The sequence below is a fragment of the Petromyzon marinus genome, chromosome 3 (assembly GCF_048934315.1).
Source record: "Petromyzon marinus isolate PM22_M1 ecotype Great Lakes invasive population chromosome 3, UKy_Petmar_22M1.pri1.0, whole genome shotgun sequence".
Lineage (NCBI taxonomy): Eukaryota > Metazoa > Chordata > Hyperoartia > Petromyzontiformes > Petromyzontidae > Petromyzon > Petromyzon marinus.
This window is the reverse complement of record NC_133669.1, coordinates 13,638,223-13,665,158: the sequence shown is the minus strand read 5'-3', so window position 1 is coordinate 13,665,158 and position 26,936 is coordinate 13,638,223. Positions and strand designations below refer to the sequence as shown.

Sequence of the window (26,936 nt, the reverse complement as noted above, 5' to 3'; positions counted from 1 at the left end):
CATTGTATTCATGATGAAATGCAAGTCATATAAATTAAAATATGAATAGCTTGGATTAAAATGGAATTGACATTAATGTCACTTTAAAAAGTAGCACTCTACTGTTTTAAAAAAAGGTCAAACGGTTTCTACCAAATGCCACTCATACCGAGACCAACAAGAGCAATCTAAACATGCTCATACGGGGCAATAGTGGGGACAGAAATCTTAAAGGCGACCTGCGCTTGACTTTTTTCACTCCAACGCTGTCCTCCGGACAGGTTGGTCCCTTCACCTGATGAAGGCCACTTGTGTTGTGGTCGAAACGTCGTGATTTTTGTTATTTTTTACCTACGTGACTTTACCCAATAGAACCAAAGAGTATAGAAATCTCTGAGTTGTCCCCACTGGAACGTGCTTGTATTGCAGTTACACCTGAACACATTTGCACAACAGAAAACTTCCTTTTCAACATTGTAAAATATCGAGATCTTGAGTCTCGTTGATACCATTTACTGAACGGATGATACATTTTATTACAGTGCACTGAACTGTAAAACAGTCCATTAGGTAGCTCCGCGATAGAAAGGTTGTCAGCTCAAATCCTGGATGGGGTTGACTCAGCTCATCATCCATTTGGGGTCAATGAAATAAGTACCACTTTTCGGGTAAAATGATCAGTGGTTGTCCAAGCAGGAAGCTAGCCCACACCATAGCTATGTGGAATTTCCACACTGACCCAGGACTGTCAAAAGGAGAGGAGCACCGTCTCAATGGTCATTTTAGCAGAAAATCACGGGGTGCGAGTTATTTTCGTAAAATTCTGTCAAACAATTTAACTTTTCCTACAAGTATTCATCATCTGAGACACCAGAGGTTAACCTAGAATTCCACCTCATGGAATTCATATTCCTACAACCATTCCACTCGGTGTTTATTATTTTCAGGCAAGAAATATGCACTCATTTAAAGGATTCTTTATTCAGCAACCTGAAGGAAATGCACAGTAGCAGAGCTAGACACTCTTTAGCAGAAAAAAAACAAGCATTCAAATACGGAATTCGCCCAAAAGACCACTTTAGGGATACATAAATAAAGCAGTACAATGGATGGAGAATTCATTGCGATATATTTAAGGTGTCAAATTTAAACGTCAACTTAGTTTTTACAAAGTCTCTTATTGAAATTCTCATTTGTAACATAATGGGGTCGATGTATACTTTGTTCTAATTCCTTAGGCGGACCGTGCAGCTGGAGTCTTAAGCTTGATCTTATGCATCACAAACTCAACTGGTTATCAGACATCACTTTGATGGTTCATGCCAGTCAGTCACATGCTGGTGTATGTATGTAGGTTGAAATTCTTTTGCAACGTACGTAGCCAACAATGCTAATCCGAGGTGCGATAATGCACTGACAAACTGCTACAAACATGGACATTTTTAACATCCAAAACACAGGTGACTTCCACATTGTCAAGAAGAAAGGTACTCAGAAATGTCAAATTTAACATCAAAAATTACATTTACAGAATGTCTCCTGCATAACACACCGAAATGTAAAATAAAAAATCAACTAATTTTTCATTATCATAAATTAAATATACATATTCTTGAAATCGTACAATGAATTGTTGATATTAATTTCAAAAAGGTCCCCTCAACTTGCCACAAAAGTGGATCTGTAGTATTGGTGTAATTTGTATGGATGTACAGCGCTGATGTATTAGTTAATTATTCACTATTGTCACATGGGCTTAGGCGCAATAAGCAAGGCATCCCCAGCACTTCATCGCAGGTCTAGCTCTACTACTGGAAGTGCAAATGCTGTGAAGTATAGCCCCTCCAGCGCATATAAACCACTGGAATGACAGAGCGAAAAAAATCAAATATTTCAACCAAACCCACGCATCTTGCCACTTTCTGGTGGAGGAATTACTAGTTTGACAGGAAATCTATAAAACAAATGCACATCTTTAAAATCTAACACTGAACAAATTAAAGTGATATTTTATTCAATGATAAAGTTGCAATGTTACCGTCGTTTTTGCCAAATCTCTTACTATACACCAATTTTCACTTTATGTACGGCAGCTTTTCAGCCAGACATTGAGGTTACAGCAGCCCTAGGACCTGACCCTGTCGAGATACTGCTGAATTAATGAGTCTTGCAATAATAGGGATTTTTTCACTTGAAAAATAACAGCTGCTGGTAAATAAGCCTTAAATGTTTAAAGTAAATAATTTAAAATTCGATTATAGCTGTCTGTAACTAATACCAACACTGATCATGTAACATTCTTTGCTTGAAATTTTATAAAATGCTGTTGTTTTTTTAATTGATACAGTTGACATTTAATTGCTACGAACAGAAATCAAGTTGCTCTAATGTCTGGGAAAAAATATGATAAACTCAAGAGCTGCGGCTGTGAATGTCCGTCAAAACATAATTAGGAGGAAAACCGGGCAAACACGATGATTTGTCTTTTTTTGCATCCTGTAGCTTTGATGTTCCAGGGAACATGCGTCAAAAGAAAAACTTCATGAAGGCAACGACTATCCTGTGCGTGGCAGATTGAATGCAGAAAGGACACACATGCTTTCAGCAGCCACAGCAGTTGCAAGTGGGTTCTTTGTCAGCCAAGCCTGCGCCTGCGTTGGCCTTTGCAATGGCATTTGTGTGCCTGGCAGAGTCTCTCTCAAGAGCGGGGAAGGCTGCACACTTCACACTGTGCCGTGCCAGGTGGGTTGTTGTATGTGCAGTGCTTGCAGGCCCACACCGCCGCTGACGAGGACTGTGAGAAACCTCCGGCAGCACCCATGGATTCAAACTCGCCACCGCGCGGCTGCACAATCACGTTCTCTGCAATCACAGCGTGCGCACACGCGGGGAACACGCAATCAGCAACCTTCCACGAATCCACAGGGGCACGTTGGACTGATGAGTAAGTAAACTGAGGCGTGAACACTTGTTATATTAGCCTAGCACATAAGAAAAAAAACATTTGCCCCCTACAATGCAAAGCGAAAACTAACAATGAGATTAATTACACCACACAGATGAGTATGCTTAATGGTATGGCACATTTTATGGGAACCTTCATGTTTTGACTCTCAAAAGGGTTTAGATTTCATGTTTGATGGTAAAGAATGCACGGATGCTTTGAATCGATGCAGGTCGTTATGGAATAATAAACCATAATAAAGAGTATGTTACAAGACCAAAAATTCTTCATATTAGTACTTATTTACAGCCAAATTAGTTTTATACTTACTGCAGAGCTGATCAAGTGTCGCCCAGTGCTCCGATTCAGAGAAGTGATGAGCCAGCGTTTCATCATTCATTTTAATAGCATCTAGTAGCAGATCCATATGATCCTGCACACCCAAATACATTATAGACACAATTCACATGTCAACAAATCTTAACTTTCACCTTTCTTAATGTAAAAAATGTGCCAAAATCTCATTACCAACAATTACAAAATTTGTCTAGCTTAAGTGCTTCGGTTGTTTATGGAAATAAGTACAGTAAACCCTCGCTATGCGCGAGTTCTGGATTCGCAAGTTTGCATATTTGCGAGTTACTAAATGTATACTAATGGTCCTATTCGCGATCCGTTGGACTCCGATCTTCGCAAGTGTACATCGTGCCAGACCAGACACCGGGGAGGTGTGCACAGCATTTTACATTTGAAACTGTTTGCGAAGATTGGGCACACCCCCTCCGCTGCCCGCGTAATCCTGAAGTCTTGCAGTAATCCCGCTCTGAGCTCGCTATTGTGTACTTTTACTTTATATGTACTTACAGTTGACTCGTTTATACATTTCAGAATAAATGAGTCAACTGTGGTCCATTAAAAATAATACAAATACAGTCAGGGAAAGTATTGTAGCTAGCACTCCCCAGAGAACTAAAATGATAACCGTGCATTATCAAATAACTGCATCTCCGGATGAGTCATCCTCCTGAATTTCTCACCATATTTTGTCATCAAATCATCCTATTCTTCTTTATAACGTATTATTTATTGTAGTCATTGTTAATAAACATTTACTATTTCCCCCCTATGTTCACTCGTACCTGGAACGTAACCCTATTTTTCTCATTGGAACAAGGTTTCTGTGTTCGCGAATTCAGCGTTCGCAAGCGTTTTTAAGAACGTATCTCTCGTGGATAGAAAGGGTTGACTGTATAACAGTTCACTGCTGTACTAATGTACATATGCATCGCTTGGCCCCTATCTACTTGCAAAACCGCATCTCCCTCCAATTCTCGGACATATACACACTCCGTTCCATAGGATCGGCAAGACTTGCACAGGCCAGGATTTTTCACCTGACGCTGAGGCGACGAGCCTTCGAGCGCAGCTCCAAAAATCTGGAACACCCTGCCACTGGACATCTGAAACGCTTCAATTGTCTCTCAATTTTGCAGTCTGTACAATACATCTGTTCAGGCTTGCCTTCCCATGAATTAAAAAAATTAAGCGGGAAAAAACCCCCATATTTACTTATTTATTTTATTTACTACTTTCCTTTCTTATGCTATTCGTCACACAAGTTTGCACTTCATTTTCCACGCGGTTTCAATTTATTTTGCTCACCCAGTGACGGGTTTCTTTTTTCATTCCCGTTCTATGCCCCCTGTACCATTCCCGTTCTGCTGTAATGTGCACTGATGCCTACTTTATTGAGGGCCATATTGGCACGTAAAATAAAGAGTGATTGAGATATCACTCACCGCTGATGTTAGATATCACTGGGAATCAAACTGGGTTCAACATTGCATATTATCGTCTGTTATTTATGTAATTCCATCATCAGTCAAACTGATACAGTTTACCAAAGTCAAATTTGCTTTACAATGTACGAGTCGTGTTGTCAATTAGAAAAGTTGGTACTTTTTGAAAAGTTCTTTCAATTTTTTCCAAACAGTAAATGCAAACGTATTCACTGTGCTGATGATTATGTACACAAACATGCATAAACCCATCAAAACTTATTTAAGTTTGATAACAAAAAACAAATATTTGCTCATACTATAGATATAATTTAATCTTTCGCACTTAATCATCAGCAGTCTAATAGAATTCACCTTACTCCCCGAACATTCACTGCAGCGTACATGGACAGCTGCTAATGCGTTGGCTGATTGACACGATGCCAGCATAGTAGTTCGCCAGTATTCCAAAATAACTACACGAAGGCAGCCACAACCACTGCCCCTCGATTAAATGCTGTTTGCTTCTCCTTGCTGCACCTGCACGATGTGTGTTCCCATGACTCACCCTGAGAGGCATGACATCATTTGTGGCAAGAAAGATGAGCAGATGGAAATTGGCCAGTGTCTCCAGAAGGCTCTTGCTGCCTGGCTGTGCTAGGTAATCCGCCAGGCTGCTGAAATCCTGTAACAAAACATGGCGGTGGACAATCAGGTTATTAAAAGCACATTGGCAGGCATATTTTGTTTTGCCTAAATCCAATCATCTGATATTGACATAATTCATTGGCATCAATGTGCTATCTTTAAAGCAATCACAAGTAAAGGGAGGTTTTTCATATCGTACAAACACATCTCAAAAGCATTCTATTAAAAAAACACAATGCAATCTTAGAAATGCTTACACGTAGGATGTATGTAATGCTCAACCCTTAGCGGTATAAGAAAAGGTTAATGTACAAGATAAATATTTTACGATGAAAAGCAGTTTGCCCAAATTTTCTAGAATATATATTGTATAATGCATTATAAAAACAGCACTTGAGGGTGGCTGTGCAGTGTCCAGACTCTTCACGGTAAATGCCAGGGCGATTTTACCTGTGTCTCGCCAGTGATCTCCCGGTTCTCGATCGGAAACTGTGTTGTAATTGTGCTGAATGTGTACTGTGGCTCCCTCGGGAACGTTGTGGGGATCTGAACAGTGAAGAGGAAACACACGTCAATGGTGCATTCTAACCGATCATTAAAGTATCACACTCATTAAATAAGCAAACTTAAATGGAGTTTAAATTATTTAACTTTTTGTTAACTCACTGCTGGATCAGGGTCTGCCTACCCCATTGTGGGTCATGGGGGTTATTTGACCAGACTGCACTACACTGCTCATTATAGGTTGAAGGCGAGACGCATCAAAGTGGGAGAATATAAGTACAGTACAATACTGGATTGAGCTGCACTACATTCTGCAGCTCACAACCCTCCAAGCACTATTCAAGCTGAACCATGCTAAGCTCCCGACATCTGACGAAATCGGGTACATTCCAGGTGATTTAGATGCAGCCACAATCCTCACCCATTTCTTGTCCATGCAAATTCATCTTTGCTCTCATAATACATTTCTGAGGTCTCTTCGTATTGATCCCTCATTAACTGGTGCTGGTGTGCGCTCTATATCGGCACAAAGAAACGGCAGTGAACACTTACGTCGATGATCAGGTATTCCAAGGGAAGTGGCCGAGCCAGCTGCGTGATCTCATTGCCAAACTTGTCTATGTCCTGATCGCAAGTGAAAAAAAGTGGGCACAACAATTTTTTTTTTCCATACACTTCAAGCTGAGCAACATTACATTTTAAGGTAACATTACTTCGTACAATAAAGATGTATGCTCACTGTAAAATGTAAAAAATGTGTTTTTCGTACAGCTGAAAAGATTCATAATACATCGATTGTCAATGATATCCATCGGCAGGCATTTTTAAATAGAGGCAGTTTCGTGAGTTATTTGGCCATGCTTCATAATGCAAGTCGGTTTGTTCTGTTACTTGTGTAGGTTACCTTCACCAATCTGCGAAACAAATTCGGCACATGTACAGGCCGTTTTTGTCAAACCACTGCTGGATAAGGGCATCCCCACACCTTGCGGGCCATGAGGAACATTTAATAATATTTCACTATGCTGGGCAGGGTGCTGAACAAGTAACAGAACATAAACAAGGAGATGTCCATATCACTTGACCTTCCAAAAAAACTGCCACTGTACCATCGGTACTTTGTCATAAAAAAAACATAACCTCGCAGTGTGGGAATAAAGCTGCAGGGACTGGTGTGCAGAACCGACCTTGTAAAACACGTCCGGGACGTACTGCTCACTGGACGACTCCTTGACGAAGCCCAGCTCGGCAGCGTCGCGCGTGGGCAGGAGGCAGTCGTCTCGCACCAACGCCATGCACTGGTTTGTTACCTGGTAGCCTTCAAAGTGCACCTGATTGTCTGGGCCCCCTGTTCGAAAGAAACCCAATCGTATGAACACCGAGCAGGCACCGCTTTTGATTGATTTGCGGTTCAAATCTGGATTTCTAATTAAGCCAGGTTCTCAGGTATAGCGAGTTGACAGTTTCAGGTTGTACGTATGTTTAACTTTTTTCACACGGTACGTAGTCAACAGTGCTAATCGGAGGTGCGGGGAAGGATAACAAGCTAAACACAAAAAAACAATTCTAAAGAAACGAGTTTTCAATCTAGATTTACAAGTGCATAGCTCCAGTGGCTTCTTAATATTGTAATGAAGTGTTCCAGACGGCCACATAAGGGCATCTGAAAGCACGCGATGCGGTAACCATCTTTGTAATGCTCTTAGAAAGATCAAAATAGATACTGCGTCTCATGATCACACAAAAAAACTTTACGTACACATATGTCATCGGAAAGGATTCAGATGAAAAAGTGATGATGTACATGTATGTCAACGGAATGGGACAGCGTTCATTCTGATATACAATTTTGGAAAAACACAATGAACCTGTTTACATCATACACAAATTGGAGACTTTGTGACTTACCCGACAGAAGTCCATAAAACATGTCTGGTTTGAACAGCATTGCTTTAAACTAACCCAATACACTTATGCAAAATATCATAGCTATTAAATGAATCAATCTTAAGATGGGGGAAAAAGAATAAATCAGGTACCAGTGGCTACGACTGTCACAAACTTGGAGCCAAAGTGTCCGTCCGGTGAGAGTCGGCAGGGGTTGGGATTTGCGTTCTGAAATTCTCCAGCCATGATGCACTCTTCTGCGCTCATAAAATGAGAGTCCTGTTCCCAATGCACACAACAACAGCAACACGTTCCCTTAGTTTTTCAATACTTCCTGTAATGATATTTGTGGTAAAGAGAAAACATGCATTAAAAGGATTCTCCCCTTTGAAGTACAATGCAATTGGCAAACAGATGAACAACAACCATCATTCGACACTAAGTGGCGGTGACATCACCACGGCGTTTGTGCCAGGCTATGTGCACTTTGCGGCCACGTGAAGTGTCGAACGCTTGCCGACAAGTGGTCACGGGACAGACCCAGGTGCCAAGGGTTAACTGACTGAGATCACTGGTAGATGCACCACCTTTGCCCCCTACTTTGCTAACTTCTGTGTTTTAGCTGTCCGGCGCTCAGCTCGTTGTTGCGAGCATCACTCCTCTGCCATATGCTGTGGGAGGACGACTGCCTCCAACTGCCCAGTAGTGTCCTTCACGAGCCTCTTCCACAGAGGCCAATCTTGATACTACTGAATTGGTTGAGAAGCACTCTATGAGACACTTCAGCACTCAGGAATTTACTAATGATGTGCTTCACTCGGATATTGACAAGGTCTGTGATATCCCCAACCTGACTACGGCTTGGGAGACGTTCAGGTACACGTTTCTCCAAATTCTTAACAAACATGCTCCGTTGGTTAGATTTAAAACTAAAGGCAACCGCCCACCATGGTTTGATCCTTTGATTACAAAGCTAATGAAAACTAGGGACAAGGCTTGGGCATGTGCTCAGAAAAGTAATTTGGTCAATGACTGGCTAGGCATAGATGCGTCAAAAAAATACGGCATGCAAAAAATGCCCACTTTTCCTCCACTCTCCTGGAATCACATGGAAATGCCAGGATTTTCTAGAAAACAATCAAATGTATCGAAAAGGCATCCAAAACAGACAATCTGCCCGTTGAGCTTAACTGAAATGGGGAATATTTTTCAGATCCCAAAAAAATAGTTGACAATTTTAACCTTCATTTTTCTGAAGCTGGTAATCTTTTTGATAATGTATTGGGAGTCACTCCTGCTCATGCAAATTCCTACACCCCTGTCCAAACATTAAACGAATTTAGTTTCCAGCCAATCCACGAAAGTAATGTTCTGAAACAACTGTCCTACCTCAAAGGGTCCTCCCTCTACCGGAGCAGATAGTATTCCCGTCTTTGTTCTACTAACTGTTGATCACCTAATATACAAACCTATAGCCCATATTTTCAACCTGTCCATCAAAGAAGCATCAGTTCCTCTAGAATGGAAACATTCCTATGTCCGTCCACTTCACAAAGGGGGCCCTAAAGATGATCCAAATAACTACCGACCTATCTCAATTTTGTCCCCGTTGATGAAAAGTTTTGAAAAATTATTGACCTACCAAATTAGCAGTTTCTTGTCCACCAACAATCTACTACATCTAAAACAATCTGGGTTCCGAAAAAATACAGCACCACATCTGCTGCATTAGACTCTCTGAATCACATTTACAGTAGCCTTGATAATAAACAATACTGTGCCTGTCTTTTTCTAGACCTGTCCAAAGCTTTTGATACAGTAGACCACAACACCCTGCTTAGTAACTAAGTTGCCTCGGTTTTTCCGAAAACGCAGTAAAATGGTTACAAAATTACCTCTTTTCTCACACCCAAACTGTATTCACAGATGGTTGGAGGTCAAACAGTGTTAAGATAACAAAAGGGGTTCCACAGGGTTCCATCCTCGGCCCCCTTTTGTTCTCTCTTTATGTCAATGACTTGGGCACTGACCTGGATCATTCCAGGGTAAATGTTTTTGCAGATGACACGATACTGATTACTGCTGGCCACTCTCCGGATGACGTGATTGCTAAGCTACAGGGTGATTTCAACAAACTACATCAGCTAGTTGCTCTTAAACTAGTCTTGAATACCTCCAAAACCAAGGTGCTATGCTTCTCACCAGGACTAAAGCAGGAAGTTATTTTTCCCCAATTACATTCCTTAAATAATTATCAAATAGAGCAAGTCAAGATCTGTAAGTATCTTGGGGTCATCCTGGATTCAAAACTGAATTTTGAAGATCACATTGATTATATTGGTAAAAAGACAAAAATAAAAATTGGTTTTCTGTATCGACACAAGCACTGCTTCCCCCCAATGTTCCGTTTGGAATTGATAAAAGCTACCATACTGCCTCTACTTGACTACTGTGACATCGTGTATAAATCAGCCCCAAGTACTGTACTGAAGAAGCTTGATTCCATATATCACTTGGCCTTAAGATTTACATTGAACTGGCTAAATAGGACTCACCACTGTGATCTCTACATTGGGTCAAACTTAACATCTCTTAATGTTCGACGGCTTGTGCACCAGATCTTATTTATTCACGATGTACTTACAAAAAAATCCGCAGACTACCTGCTGGATCTCCTCTCTGTTTCAAAGAACAAATTTTACCTCAGGTCTTCGCTCATTTACCAGCTTCACATTCCTTATTGCCGTACTAAAACTGGAGGAAGGGCCTTTACTATTGATGCCCCCAGGTTATGGAATGCTATTGCTAATAAACTACAACTTGAATCGCTACCAATGAGATCTTCTCTCAAAACTGCTCTAGAGGAGTTGTACACCCCTAGCTGCCACTGCTATTCATTGGCGTAAAATAAAATAAAATGTTTCGCTCCGGATGACGCTGCAAAGTATTGTTTTTTGATTTAGCGTGCTGATCTTAAAGGTGCATTGAAAAATTTGATACTCCGACTGATGCTTCTGTTGTTGTGGAGTAACTCATGCAGCCAGCTATGGCTCTAGGATTTGGTGTTACATGTTATGTATGTAGTTTATTGTAAAAATTCGGTCACAGTCCCTGTGATCACTGTTATGTTGCAATTATGGCTTTATTTTTTGGTGATTTCGAAAAGTTTTTTGGTTTGGACATGTTTGTTTTGTTGTAGTAAGGAGTTAGACTGATGGTCTTAATCTAAGTTTTCTTGAGGTTGTTGTTGTTTGACTTGCATCCCACTGGGATTTTTTGCACACAGCGTTGGTGTACGGTTCTTTTTTCAGGAATATTTTGCTGTGTTTTTCATGGATTTTCTGTTTGCACAGTCACATAGTCACTATAAGATGTTTTTCTTGTTCGTGTTTTTCTTTTTTTTGTTTGTTGTGGTTGTACCCGATTAAAGAGCCAAATGGCTCACAGGGCTATACCAAAATAAACTGAAACAGTCATCAGCAAGTCCATTCAGCTCCATATTCTCATGTACAAAATCAGTTAACCTCTTCTCTATCCTATGCCATACCCGTTTATCCCCCCTCTATCCGGCCAAACAAAAGCTGTTTGCTTATGCAGTGGCTCGGCATGCAAGCTACATGACATCCAACGCGGCATTACCGACCAGAGGCACTCACCAATGGGACTGTGTCCAGATATTTCAAGGATTAGTGAGCTCCTCACACATTTCAGTCTGGTTAAACCCAGGATAGATTGTAGGCAGGCCAACCTGAATGTTTCTAATCGGCAGATATGTTCCATTAGGGGGGATCCACGTTTTGTAAACATAGTGGAGAGGACATGACGGTCGCCGAGAAGACCCGAAGCTGTGTAGAGCGACAGACCAGGTCATTTCCACACAGCGTTACGCAGCCGATGAAAAGATAATCCCCCGTTCGACTGATTCTGAGCGGGACCTCTGCTGTCAAAACCAGAGCTGGTCATAAGCACACTGCCCAGATTTGGAAACCTCTCCCCTCTCTCCACAACTGATCCATCACCAATGGCAGGTGCTTTGTTTTGGTGGGGCTGATGGTAAGGCCCCACACCTCTTAGTAGCACATTCTAGGTTCAGCAGCAGCACCTCCCACTCCTTCACCGAGTCAGCAGCAATCATCAGATTATAATCAGTATTATTGACAAATCGGGAACCATCCCTCGACTGCACTCTGGCATTGATTTGCCTCCCATTGTATTTGTACCAGATGGAAATTCCTCCGGTACAGCCATGGAAGGCTTCTCAAACTACGTGGTCAAAAAAGATGTTAAATAATGTAGGAGCCAGGGTATTCCCTGTCGCACCCCCCAAGGTGAACAGGGAATTGTTCAGACTCCCACTCACATAGCTTTACCGGGACCTGCCAACCATCATGAAGGTCCTGAATGAGCGTGAGCAGAGAGTGAGGGACTCCAAAAGCACAAAGAACAACACAGAGCCCTGGCCTATTGATGGCATCATATGCTTTTGTTCTCCTTCCCCTGTATCTCCAATTAGCACGGTTGGCTATGTATGGTGTGAAATAAGTTCAACATACATACATTGACTAGGTCAATAAAGCAGAGATGTAGATGCTGTTGGAATTCCCTATACCTCTGCTGTAGCAAACAGAGGATATGACATCTGTGCAGGACCGCCCTGACCTGAAAACACATTGGCGATCCGCAAGCCTATCCCTCAGTGTGCCTGCCAAGGTGATGTTGAGCAATGCTGGTCAAGACCTTTCCCATCGCACTGAGGAGGGAGATACCCCTATAGTTGTTTGTATGTGCATTCCCGACATGCAAAAAACTTGAAATTTGGCATGTGGGTAGTTTCCAGACTGTACACAATGCAAAAAGTATAATAGACTTTTGTATGCGGCAGCGTTACGCAGTGTGCCTGCTGACATCACGCATCCTCCCCCAACCCTACGCATAGGCCGTGTATCCCGCACAAATGCACGGCTGGGGGGGGGGGGGAAATAATGGATATAATATATTGCACAAGTGAGCGGTGACGTCACATCTGTGATGTAACCCGCATGCGGCAGCGTTACGCAGTGTGCATGCTGACGTCACGCATCCCCCCCCCACCCTCCGCGTAGGCCGTGTATTAATCCAAGACAAGAATCCAAGTCCCGGGCGAAGCCGGGTAGTAAAGCTAGTGATGTCATATAAGACAGTCTGAAAACAAACACCACCCTCTTTCAGCAGTTCGCTTGGGAGATTATTTTTGCCCTGCATTTTTCCTGGTCTCATACTCTGGATCACCTTCCATACATCAACAGAGGGCAGCTCTGTCAGCCACTCACAGGAGGTGATTAATATTTGAGGCATCGCAGCCCCAGCAGGGTAATCCCTACCTTGCCCTATTGTTTTTTGGGATGAGGGATTTCCCCTCCCCCAAGACCTCACAGATATGCTCAGCAAGCCTGAAAATCTGTTCCTGGGGGTTGGAGATCGGTTCACCTTTCCTTCCTCTTAAGTTACTATTTTTATGGAATTAAAGAGTAATTTGTGATCGTGGGCTACTGAGGCAGATTCCATCTTCTCAGCATCCTGCGAACACCGCTCATCCTTTCAGCGCCGCACGGCTCTCCAAACCCCCGGGTGAAGGCTGCAGTGAGAGCCTCCTCATTCTCCGACGTGGGATACTGTAGATGGTAGGAGTGGGCCTGTTGCTTTTCCTCAGCTAGTCTGAACGCCTTGTCTGTTAGCCAGGGTCTCTGGAGAGGTTTGGACCGCCTACACAAAGACGCCATTGAAGCTGCATGAGCCACAGTCCTGAACCTCACCTATTTCCCTTCGGCATGAGCAGGGGGGGGGGCGATGCCAACTCCATTTGCAAGCGATGATAAATTTCCCACTAGCCACTTTCATCATCCAGCTGAGATTAAGTCATTGCACATTTGAATGTGTTTCTAGGTGGACACACACTTCCGCAGTGGAAGATTTGTATGTGCATTTTACAGACGACAAGCGGATGTCAAGGACAGGGGCCCGCATCTGCTGTTCCGTCAGTATATAGTCTAGCAGATGTTCGTGCTTGGACCAGGCATGCATCAATGAGGCTGTATGGATTCGCCTATGCCAGAACAGCGCATTGGCAATTCCAAGCCAATGGGGGCTGCATAGATGTCTAGCAGCCTCCTACTATTGTTATTCAGTTGATCTGGCCCATGTCTTTGAATCACTCCAGCCCAGGTACCTGGATTATGACCCACTCAGGCAATAAAGGCACCCAACAGGATGACCGAGAGGCCACTTTAGCTAGCACCTGTGACAGGTCATAGCAGGCATCACACACCCACCAACATGTTTTGGTAATGGGCTTGCGAGAGAATGTAACTAAACAAGTGGCAAAGCGAGGCATCCAACTGAAGGAAAATTACCTTGTGCCGAATATATTTTACAGTGCCTTTCCTTGTGTCTTCTGGTAGCAAGTCAGTAAAAATCCAACCGACCTGCAAAATGTACAAAGCAGAGTTATAGACTTATTGATGAGCATTTATTCAGTCTAGCTCACAACCAAAATAAATGGATTCTTCCAAGTCTATTGCACAAACAATAACTTTACACATTTTAATTTTCACATGTATCCCTTAGTTGGACAGATAATAAAGCATGTGTGTGTGACAAGCCTTGTCTGTCCCTTCATCCACATTATCTGGCATGGGTACAATATTAATGTAGCCAGTGTTGGTGGTGGTTATAATGATGCGGCACTTACCTTTCTCAGACCCAGCTTTCCTGCAATCTCATCAACCACATCGGCACGTGGGTCAGGTAAGAGTTCCAAGCTGTTCTCCGAGCCCTTCTGTGCTTAATGGAGGTTGAATAGGGATAAAAGACCCAACAATCAGTGGTGGGCAACACAGCATGATAGATAATTTATACACATTCACTGCAAACCTACATTTCATTTAGGTCACATAACAAAAGGCAGACCAAAAGGAGCCACAATCAAAATGCTTAAAAAGCTGAGTTCATATTAAGAGTTATTTGTAATTACGCATTTATTTTTAAAATCCTTAATGTTTTAAGGTCATTTTCTTCTCTACATAGATGCTGTGAAGCAGGAGAATACTGCTAAGAACAAAAACATATTTATTCGAATGGCTGCTTGTTCAGAACACATTCATAATTACTGCATTACGTATTTATTTTTATCATGCAGGTTTGCCACCGACATTTTGGGCACGTGGTGTGAATGTGGTTGACACCAAATACCAGGTCCTATATATAGGGGTTCCTGGTGAGCAGGGTAGGCCAATGAGATTGCCACAGGCCTCCCGGCATTACAAATTCCAGTGAGTGCTTGCTTAATTGTGACCGAATGGTTAACCGAAATTCCTAAAGGCAAACTTTTGAAGTAATACCCCGTCCAAACACTTGGTACAGAGTAGTGAGTCCTCACCTGCGGAGGCTCATATATGGCAGCGACTTCTGCCCGTATGGCCAGGGGGATATCTTTGTGCTCCACGTAGCGGCCGTACAGCAAACCCACGCGCTGCTGCCCCGTATTCCGCCAGCAGTTGAGGAAGCAGTCGGCAATCGTGTGATTTTCAAACATGATGTTGTCCACATGGCGGTATTTCTACACACGATGTACATGCACAAGATAATTCGCTTTAAGATATCGAAACATTAAAAAATATACACATCTTTAAGATGGAATGCGTTGCTGCCGCCGTTGTCTGCCGAGTTGCCTTTGAAAAAGAGCTTCATTGCTCAGTGGGTTATACTTGGGTAACTTCTGAAAACGTATGACATCCACCCAGTTTCAAGCATTAAAAGCTCTTGCGCAGATCATTTTAAACAACTACCCTAGTACCTGTCTGTTGAGGGTGATCGCACTCGGCTGGCACTTGGTGCAGATGCCATCAGGCCATGGCGGGTGGCCCTCACACCCAGACTTGATCTTGCAGCTGATGTTCTCCAGTGCAACAAACTTCCCCCTGGCACGAGTGGCACAAAAGAAAAGGTCAATGTCGTAAACAGTGCGCCAGCTGTGGAATCTGCATGATCACAGAACACAACAGACATGCATGCACACTAGCTGGAACAAGGAGAATAAGCAATTGTTCGACAAAAGCAAAACATTTATGGCATGGTAGTTCATGCCTGGAATCCAGTACTTGCAGGGAAGTATTGGCCTGTCACGTAGGTACAAACATTCCAAATCTGCTGTGCTGTGGGGTGACGGGGAGATGGCTATAAAAGTGGGTTCAGATCTTTAGTGTTTCAACAACCACCTATGCTTGGATTCACTTCCACATACAACAGCTCAATTAAGGACTCTCTTAAAAGAGACACGTACTCCATTTTAGATAAGAAAAACAAGCTTGCTCTGGTTGAACACACTTTGGAAATGCAGGACATTGAACTTACATGTTGAAAACAGAACACAAGCATAATGTCTCAACTGAAAATGTATACCCGGAATCGGTTCATGTCTCTGCCTTTAACACTCACTTGTCGGCACCACCCGTCAGCTTGCGAATGTAAGCATGGAAGGGCATGTGCTTGACTGGTGGATCCAGGTGATTCAAGTAGTCTTCATCAAATGGCTGTGAGGAGGAGACAGCAAGGGAAACTGTGAGCACCAGTGATCAATCTATGTTATCCAATAATGCAGCACTCAACACTGAGTGTAATGGTTCACCTAACCCCCTGTACAGGGTCTTTATACACCAGATCATATCTCAAATTGTGTATTATCAGGCCATTTGACCTTTTGTCAATCCACTTTGAGATGAAGGCCTCAACCACGCCGTGTCGGTCATGGGGTTGTATGACCATACTTCACTACGCTCATCATTTAGGGTTGGTGAAGGGGTGGAACAGGACTGGTTCAAATATCACTCGCCACCGATGATAGCCATGGCTTGGAATCTAAGTCAGGTCACCTACTTCATAATGCATTCCCCCTAACCAATGATGCCATTGTTCCACCCCAGATAACACCTGTGGGAAATGTGATTACAAAAAACCACTTTAACCATTTAAAATATGCACTTATGACTATATGTGTATATCGTTTCCTTTAACAAGTATGTCGTGTGACAATGGTACATTTTAGTCTAAAACTGCTCTGAAGAACAGTTGATGCTTTTAAGATATGTTGGCACACTCCAGGTACGTGCACATTAAAGTTGTGAACTTAACTTTTAAATAACCTAATATAATTTTAATACCTGCTACGCACCATCAAAATAGCAAATTTAAATGATTCATTCTGTATTGGAAAGTACAGCAACATTTTAAATGGGTAGAAAAACAAATTAGAAAGGCACGACACAGCATATTTAAGAATGTTGACAATTTCTAAATACCACAGATGGTAAGTGGTTGTATAACTGCACTGACAGGTGAAGGGTTAGATGCCTGTGTATACCACCCCTGAGGACATAAAAATCTATATATTGGCTGACATTTTGCAAACAACTCCTGTAAACTTGAACAATTTAATAAGACATTTTTTTTAAAAGCCAAGTGTGAATGGGCACAATCATTTAAAAAATAAAACTACTTGTTTGTCGAAGAAATAGTTTATTAGTGTAATCCTACTTAACCAATCAAATAAGTCAATAAACAAATACTAATTTACATTGTCATTCTACTGCTACATGGCCTCACATTGCCATGTAGGGTCATGAATTTTTTTTGACCATATCTAACCATGCTGGTCAGTGCGGGTTTAAAGGAAGCTCAGGACTGGTTTCATATATCACTTTGTTCACGGTGCAGTGCACATAAACTACTGATGCACAAAGTTAGCTAACAGAGGAAAAATATACACACTACATTTAATAACAAGGAACAAAACTGGTTTTAACTTTAGTGGTGACCTTTAGATTGTTTGTGAATTTTACAAATTCGACAAATCTAAAAACCTAATGGGATGTTTTTTAAGCACAATATGATCTTCCCTTATTCCCATAATAATAACTTACAGCCACTGTTGAATGAAGGTCTCGTTCTGCCGTGTTGGTCAAGGAGGTTGTTTTACCATACTTTACCATGCTGCTAATTGTGGGTTGGTGAAGAGGCATCCTAGGACTGTCTCAGATATAACACGCGAAAGCCTACGTGTTAAAATTAATTCAGGATACTTGATTCATAGCCCATTGCACTAACCACCCATGCCAATGCTCTAGCTCTCAACCAAAGTGGAATTTAGTTTGAATCATGTAAATCTGACACGTGCAGGTCAAAAGCTTTACCTCCAAGGGAACACAGTGCACACACTTTCCCATCGGTCCATGGCGGCAACTGAGAAAGAAATTAAACAAAGATAAGAATCCCAAAATCTGTAATCCAAGTACAACCTCTACTAATAGGTATTTTATAATAATCAATGTAAAACAAAGTGGCAAGAACAGCAAAGTGTTTCATAACAAAAAACATCTCAGATTTCAAAACTATTTTAACAGTCATACATCTGAAGCCTCAGGATTCAACATTCAATGCGCAATACAAAAAAAAATTCGTACAGTATTCAAATGCAGATAGCCCTCACTCAAGGAAAACGAGGCTATATTGGGACTAGCTGTTGTAGTTTGAAAGTCAGTGCTATAAGCAATTTTTAAAACTACTTTCGACGCAAACACAGAAATAAACACGTCATACATGCCACAGTACACAGCAGTATTTTCCAGGAATAGCATCAACACATGTCACACAGAAGGTTGACTCAGCTGTTTGTATTCATTGTTAATTTTAGTAATGCTCTAAAGACAATCAAAGGACATTTCCCATTTGAACAAATTTCAGACAGCTAAATTGACATTAAATTTATGTAATACATCTGTAAATATATTTAAAATTCATGACAGCTCTATTATTTGGATGCATTCATAAAGATATCACTTTATAAACAGATCTACAAATAAATTATAATAGCTAAATTATTTAATATTGCACTCCAATTACTGCATGCCGACAGGATGACTGACAATGCTAAAACTGACCAGGTCTGCTCATGCATTTCTTATCGCGGCAATAAAAGTGCATTACACAATTTAGTTTCATGAAGGGAAATTTCCAAATTAGTCATCCAATTGGCAGAACATTTCCTATGCTAGCAAGAGATAGCTAAAGTGCCCGTAATGTTCACTTCATAGCTCAGTGGACGTGATGGGCTTTGAACTGCCAAGAGTGCTATACTGATTAACAAGCATATGAACACAACTAACAATCAGGCAGGTAATGGTGCAGCATGACCAGCAACAACACTCGCAGCAGTAAGGGATGCAGACTCACAGCTGAGTGTCGCGGTTGCGATAGATCTTTCCCTCCTGTTTCGACAGGTACTGGTCAATCTCTTCCTCCACGATGCCCTGCGTTGAAGCCTGGGCATTGGGAAAACCCTGTCGCTTGGCTACAAGTGTCGTGCTTGTGCTGGGGCCCGCTTGGGCCAGCAACGACACAGAGCCACGCACTGACCCCACCGCTGCCCCTGTGTCCATGGCTTCGGCGGACGTGGAGGGCATGGCTGAGTCCGGAAATAGGTAAACCATATCTCCATGCCTGTTCGCACAAAGGACAGCCAAATGGAGATTTCCAATGAGTTATTATTTTCCCACCCAGCCTTTTTACCGATGTCGAAAGGCCCATAAACTTCCGACAGCAGATATCCACTTTTTACAACTATACACAGTAACACCGATTTTTACGCCCTTCCTATTTACGCACTTTCGCAATAATACACTCAACTTATTGAGACCGAATTCCATTTTACATACTGTGTACCTCGTCAAAATGTACTGAAGACTTACAAACGTAATCATTAAGCCCAAAATTAGTTACATTCCACGGTGAACATTCAGGCGCCAAATGTCCTCAGGTGCCCAAGCGTCAACATCCCTGACTGGCTAGTCTCTTTAATGTGTACTAAATTAATATAGATGCTCAATGGGTTACTTAGCATCCTATGTTTAGGTATAGTACCACATTACAATCCACCGAAAATCCTTCGATTTAAGTACTTTTTATTTACATTCTGGTTTTCAGGATCGCATCTTGGGTGCAATCCAGGGTATGCGTGTACCCTCTGTTAGTATTGTTTTCATGTCAATCCTGACTGTTCTCATGCCTACTCCTCCACTCCATCAGTTAATCTGTTTCTCAGTCACCCTCTGCCCGTCACCTTCCACGAGTGTTGCCAATGCTTTTGACATTACCAGACCACAGCAGTCTGCATTCCTCAATTCTTTCGATGGGTTCATCAGCATATTATTAGCAATTGGGTTGAAAATCTCCAATATGTTAGAGACTTTATATGCATCGACATAGTAGCATATTTCCTAATTTCAGACAGCCCTTTCCGTGGCAGATTTGTCAGTTATTACTAAGTGATTGAGTCTAGAATTAAACTGCATTCCTTGCAAGAGCTTTCTGTAATTAGGCAGACAATTTTCATTGCTCTTTCGGTGCATTAATTTATTATTTGAAATTAACTTCTCACAACAGAATCTCAAGTAAAACAACACTTACTAACGGCATTTAATTTTACTCCAGGCAGTATATATGAAAAAAATTAAAACGACGAAAAAAAACAGAAAAATACATATCCCATGATCACAGGTTAATGCATTTATAGAATGAGAAGGTGAGCCCCTACCCCCATCTAAGAAGGTTCTATTATTCAAAAACACAAAGATATAAAACATTTATGCCAACATAAGACTATTTAAAGGGTTATGTATTAGATGTACAGTATTGTAAAAAAATTCTGAACAAAGTAAAGCTATGTTGTTATAACCAACATCACCAGCCATTATCTATCCCCACTGATGGATGAAGGCCTCAATACATTATAATCGCATATGGTCTTGCGATTTCACAATCCATCTTACTTATGCACGTGAATTGATCTCATCACTCCATCACGTTGATTAACCTCTTAGGTGTGTTCTCTGCTTTAACTGACATTCCATCAACAGCTTTTCAATTGGCCATCAGATCTTATAGCAACATGTCCTGTTCAAGCTCGCTTACTTTTCTTAAGTCAATGACATCTATAACATGTTAATTCTCTTTCTCAGTGTAAGTCCCGGAATGTATTTCTCTAAGCTTCTTTGCATTGTTTTATTTTACATGTTTTCCCATTTTTCATAAACAAAAGCAAAAATAATTGCTGGGAGGGACACAGTTAAAAAAGAGAACAGAATATGCATACCTGTGACAATTGATGAAAGCACATCAGGATCAAAATTCAAGAATAAAGAGGTAAGTGAGAGCAGGTTGAACTGCTTCCTGAAAACTACATTTGATAAGGGGAATAAACATGTCAATGTGCCTATAAAATAAAATTTAAAAACTGGATATGACCTGCTATGATATGAATCAGAGCTGAAGACCGCAACAAGAACATTATGCTTACTTAATATTCAGTGCATTTAGAGACTGTCGGGACTTCCCGTTGATCTCGCCGCTCTTGTCTCGGTTCGTGCATATGACAAATCCATTTTCAGAGAATCCAAACTCTGATGACACCTGCAGAGAACATACAAAATGTATTTGATTTCAAGCAACTGTGAAAATACTGTTAAAACCCAAATTACTGTATTACTAAACTGATTGGTTGACATCTTAATGTTAAAGAGAGACCTTGGCAAGTGAAAACTACACACACTTGGTTATCGGTATAGTATTTGTACAAATTACCTCAGAGAAGTGCCTAATCACGCAGTATGTGACCTTCAATAGTGGAGGCTACGATTAAAGAAATAACTAACGATCGACAGCAGCCTCATTCAGGCACGGTGGGCTGGTGGTTCTGGCATTGCGAAGACTTATTTTCTAATTCCCACGCAAAGAGGCATCCGAGCCATACATGGTCCTCAAATGTTTGAGGGCAAAATTCTAGAATGCCTGGTTAAGTAATAATGATGACCACCATGACATGAAGATAACAAAGTTTCATTTACTGCCCTACAACTGGTTCAATCTGAGGATGTATAAGTGATACTACATGACAAGCAAAGTATATGCTATATTTTTGATTTAAAGCTTTCGTGACTGCAGTAATTCATATTCTTAGTTCTTTCGGTAAAGTCACGTTGAAGGGAAACAACAAAATAATAAAATATATATATAACAATAAAAATTATCACGACGTTTCGACCATAACACAAACGGTCGTCTTTTGTTGTTTCCCTTCAACGTGACTTTACCGAAAGAACTAAGTATATGCTATGTTAATAAAAATTTACCTTACTTATCCGTGTGAAATTTCTACATTACATGGTGATGCAATCCAAGAAGCATGCGTTATTGTGCACCCCCGTGAGGATATTGTTCAGTGGACATCCGCCTTTGTGCATCACTGTGTATTGTTCCCAGGTCTCCCTTTCATCCCAGATCGCATTTTATCTACCATTGTGGACTGAGTGTACTGTGTAATTTTTGATGTACATGCTGTGCATTTTGAGATGGTTGTGACATAACTTGTAATATATGTACTCTATGTTCTCAGAATGGTTATGTGGGAATGTTTAATGCTTTATGTTTAATGCTTTATGTTTGTGCTTTTACCGTGATTGAATAAATGCAAATGTGGTACCATACTTAGATAAAGAAAAACCCACTTAGGTTTCACTAATCATAATACAGACAGTTGTAATACATCTTAATACAACAATGGGATTACATTCTACCATGCAAAATATTCACAACAGTGACCACACATGTATTACCTTCATCATTATGAATTAAATGAAGTATACAGCACATAATTGTACTTAAAATATATGCAACTTTATATACTTTTGAGCAACCAAAGCTGTTCCACAAACCTTAATTGTACCAAACCTAAGCGCATTCCGATATACCAGGGGTAATATTTCAGTATGTATATTCGCAGGCTTTAAGTGATTTGGCAGGCTGTCAAAAACTGTAAGATTCGAGCACCATCCATGCCGATGTGGTGTACACTCAGAGTTAATGCCCGTTTAAACACGGACATTTAAGGGAACAGCGCCTTACCGTACTGTTTTAAATTCGATATGAAACGTTTAAAGCACCTGTTACAATAATATAAGAGCCCATGCAAAAATATGGCTAGCTACATTCACATTTCCAGACCACTCAATGCAACGCATGCATGAAGAATTGATTTATAATCATGTTTTACCTTTTTTAGAAAATCTGCAGCCGTCTCCCTTCGAGTTACCGGAACGCGCCTTGTTCCATCTGGAGACTGGACACGAATGATCTAAAAAAAAGTTACAAAAATACAAGTCCTTTTAAAGATGTACAGAAGTTGTTTCATGCCATCTAACAACGTTACAAGGTTAAGCATTTACTGAACATGCACCTCATGGTAAGACTGGTATAAATAGAATGTGGTGTTCAAAAATAAGCATGGAGTTAGGGGGTGGATCTAAACAAGAAAGTTGTAATGTGCAGCACTTTGATAAACGTCAATTTGATGAACGCATGTAAATGTTGCCCTACATTAATTCCACTTATTGACAAAGAAAATATAGCACCAAATCTGAGAGCTTCAGAATCAATCAAATATGGAGCAGTTTCATATCCCTCGTATACATCTCCTCGTGTTACCTGCCTGCAGGTCTGCATTGTCAACGGCTTATTAAATTTCAGCACAGCTTAGGTTAAGCTGCATGTAAGTTTACACCACAATACTACCTTATACCCACCACCCACACATACATTATTTACAGTCTAATGAGACCTAACGTATGTGCTATGCATTCATACTTTAATAATTGTCTATGCATAAGGAAATAAGAAATAATGAAGTTTTTTTTTTAACAAGAGCATGCTCCCTCAACAACATGGAAGTACAGAACTGGGGTTCTTATGTCACCAGGCATAAAGGGAGTTGTTGGCATGTCCAGCAATCAGAAACACTGATTGCATGCAATGGAAGCTAACCGCACTGGCTGCTGTGGGGCCAAGAAAATTAATACAGGCTCAAGTATAACACTATTGTCCACAAGCTTAACATACTCATGATGAATTACGAACTTTATCATTCATGATGCACATCTGCGGTACTGCCTCTTTTTTACGTCGAGGGTTACAAGACAAGCATCAGCAACCATGAATTATGAATGGATTCATATTCTTGGTTCTTTCGGTAAAGTCACGTTGAAGGGAAACAATAAAATATATAAAACAATTAAATTCTCACGACGTTTCGGCTGCAACACAAGCAGTCATCATCAGTTGTGAAAACCAACGGCAAGAACATTTTCACACCTGATGATGACTGCTTGTGTTGCAGTCGAAACGTCGTGATAATTTTATTGTTTTATATATTTTATTATTTTATTGTTTCCCTTCAACGTGACTTTGCCGAAAGAACCAAGAATATGAATCACTGCGGTCACGAAAGCTTTAAATAAAAATTCATGGATTGTCACTATGAAAGCACATACTGTATCGTTTATATTTTTTAAAAGCACGATATATGCCGTTTTACACAAAAAAAACCCACGTAGGATTGTGAAGATGAACGGAAAATTGCCCCTCTGTAGCAAATCGAAATAAAAATGGACAATTAACTATCACAGCTGCTCAAAGAGTTGTATGTATTCAGGCCCCATTCTGGTTTTTGTTACACTACATTATATATTATTGGTTCTTTCGGTAAAGTCACGTAGAAGGGAAACAATAAAATAAAAATATAAAACAATAAAATTCTCACGACGTTTCGACTGCAACACAAGCAATCATCATCAGGTGTGAAAACCACAGCGGCTTGACTTTTGTCAAAATTTCTTGGTGGTTTTCACACCTGATGATGATTGCTTGTGTTGCAGTCGAGAGGTCGTGAGGATTTTATTGTTTTATATTTTTCTTATTTTATTGTTTCCCTTCTACGTGACTTTACCGAAAGAACCAAGAATATGAATCCCTGCAGTCGCGAAAGCTTTAAATCAAAACAGTACATTGTCAAATAATTTCCAGCCATACCGAATACACGCCACGTTGGGTCACGCGATTTTATTTTTGTGCCATACTTCATCACCAGGTCCATCAGTGTGGGGTTGGCGAACGTGTGGAGTGGGGGGGAGGAGGCAAGGCCGGTTCACAACATCACTTTCCGCTGCCGTGGCCGGAAATTTAACTCGAGACTCCAGGTTGATAGCTTAGCGTAGGGGGCACTTAACCAATACTATGTACCACCTCCAGCGCTGTCTTCCAGACAGTCTCGTCCCTTCACCTGATGAAGGTCGCTTGTGTTGTGGCCGAAACGTCGTGAGAATATTGTGTTATTTTATCAATTTATTATTTTATTCTCATTCTACGTGACTTTACCGAAAGAACCAAAGAAGATGAATCCTTGCAGTCACGAAAGCTTTAAATCGAAATTTATATACCACCTCTCCAATCGAAAAAGTAGGGCATGTGTGCCGGTGTCGCGGTTACAAATATAACCATCTACCCAACTTGTAAAAAAATAAACTTAGCAACATCTACCCCCCCCTCCTCCTCCTACTACTATGAACACGCGGCAGACTATACCAGCCTGTGAGACATAGCGCCTTTGAGATAGCGTCAAGACACGCAATCATGATTTAATATAATCATTCAAATAGATAAATTGAGTAGGAAACATATAATTGCATCTCAGGAATGTATGGTATTCGCTGTGCATCTGGCCGACAGAATGCAGAAAACGTAGCCGAATACGCAATGTACAGATTATTTCGCTTTCCGTTTGCCGATAGTTGCAGCTCCACCAGGCAGACAGCACTCTAGTGACGGGCGTTGTGTGGCCGGAAATTGAACTTGGTTAACCTGGGTGTTGCTATGCGATGCCTGGAGTAGACTGATGGCCTCAATTTATGGGACAGTACAAGAGTAAAAAAACCCATGCCTCTTATTACAAGTGGGAACAAGGTGGACAACACGGTGTCCAAAAGGTATGACTTGGTGGTGGACGAGGAGGGTGGGCACGGGGGAAACACCGTGAACACAAGGGGAGTGAGCAGGACACAGGGAGGTCGTGGACAGCACGGGGGACACGTGGACACACGACGACAAGAGACACGAACGGTGGGCCACACGAACGGTGGACGCGAGGTGGACGCCAGGAGGAGACGACTGCGTCCGCCGAGTGACCAAATTCTGCCAGATCATCGCTGCCTCGGGCCCATGTAGACGACGACAACAAGGACCAGACCCACCACCGCCACCGTCGCTATCGCTCTCGCGACCGCCGCCAACGTCAGCGGCCGCCGCGGCTCCCTCCGCCGCCGTCCCCTCTCAGCCCTCGCAGCCCTCGCCCCGCACGCCGATCGCCGATCGCCCTCACCAAGTCGCCCATGGTCGCCGCGGCCCCTCACTCTCGGCCTCTCGGCGGCTCAGCCCGGCGATTCCTCCCCGCGATCGATTCCTCTCCTAGTTCGATTCCAGCTTCTCTTACCCCTCACACACCCCTCCCCCCTCAACACCCCTCCCCCCTCAACAACCCACCCATTCAACCCCCCCTAACACCCCCCCCTCAACACCCCCCCCTCAACCCCCCCCCTCAACAACCCACCCATTCAACCCCCCCTAACACCCCCCCCTCAACACCCCCCCCTCAACCCCCCCCCTCAACCCCCCCTTCAACCCCCCCCTCAACACCCCCCCCCCCGCCATTAACCGTTGGCTGAGGATGCGACGAGGAATCGATTTTGCGATTCCTCCTCGTGTAGCTATTTGAAACGTATGTGCACGTTTTTTTTCAATCGTTAAGCAATATACGCGGGGGTCGCTTTCAAAATTTCGTGATTCATTTATTCGTGACGGTTGTGGCTGCTCGCCGATCATTTTAATTCCTTAAAGGGGGAATATTAATCACACCGATTGCGGTTCCGGTTCGATTTAGAACTCGGGCCAGGCGGTCGATTCCCTCTGAAATCCATTCTTCGCATCGTCCTCCCGTCGTGCGTCGCGCGCGCGGCCGCGAGGGCGGCGCACTGCGCAGGCGCACTGGTGGAATAATCGCCTCTGTTTGTGTAACGACCGCAGGGTTGTGATTTTCAACCATCAGACTGGGAAGTTGATTTACCAAGTTAAATTGCTCAGTGAGCTTAGAAGATTTTTTTTTCAGGGCGACTGGACTGGCAGACATCAAAGCAGTCCACACTTACATTGTAAAAAAAGAAAAACAACAATAAAAATTATGTCGTAAAATTACGTCTACACTTAAACTTGAGTGATTGCTGTTGTAA

The 26,936-nt window shown here is 41.9% G+C and overlaps 1 protein-coding gene across 1 annotated transcript; it reads right to left on the bottom strand.

Annotated features, from left to right (window-relative positions):
• Positions 1-940: 940 nt before the first annotated feature.
• On the bottom strand, positions 941-26,158 carry NPLOC4 (NPL4 homolog, ubiquitin recognition factor). The gene is made up of 17 exons (XM_032974637.2): positions 26,033-26,158; positions 22,877-22,957; positions 21,125-21,237; positions 19,003-19,269; positions 17,964-18,012; positions 16,213-16,307; positions 15,572-15,695; positions 15,155-15,334; positions 14,468-14,554; positions 14,130-14,201; positions 7,893-8,019; positions 7,041-7,201; positions 6,406-6,477; positions 5,800-5,895; positions 5,270-5,386; positions 3,254-3,356; positions 941-2,841 (listed from the first exon to the last, which is right to left on the bottom strand). Exons 1-17 carry the CDS (start codon positions 26,042-26,044, stop codon positions 2,678-2,680), a joined length of 1,920 nt encoding a protein of 639 aa, XP_032830528.2. The 5' UTR covers positions 26,045-26,158; the 3' UTR covers positions 941-2,677.
• Between the last annotated feature and the right edge of the window lie 778 nt (positions 26,159-26,936).

What these genes read in the sequence shown, in the direction of transcription:
- NPLOC4 (XM_032974637.2), bottom strand. An exon ending in GAAAGCTGGGTCTGAGAAAG is followed by an intron (nt 14,202 to 14,467) that starts GTAAGTGCCGCA and finishes TACATTTTGCAG; the next exon opens with GTCGGTTGGATTTTTACTGA. An exon ending in GACACTTGATCAGCTCTGCA is followed by an intron (nt 2,842 to 3,253) that starts GTAAGTATAAAA and finishes CTGTGATTGCAG; the next exon opens with AGAACGTGATTGTGCAGCCG.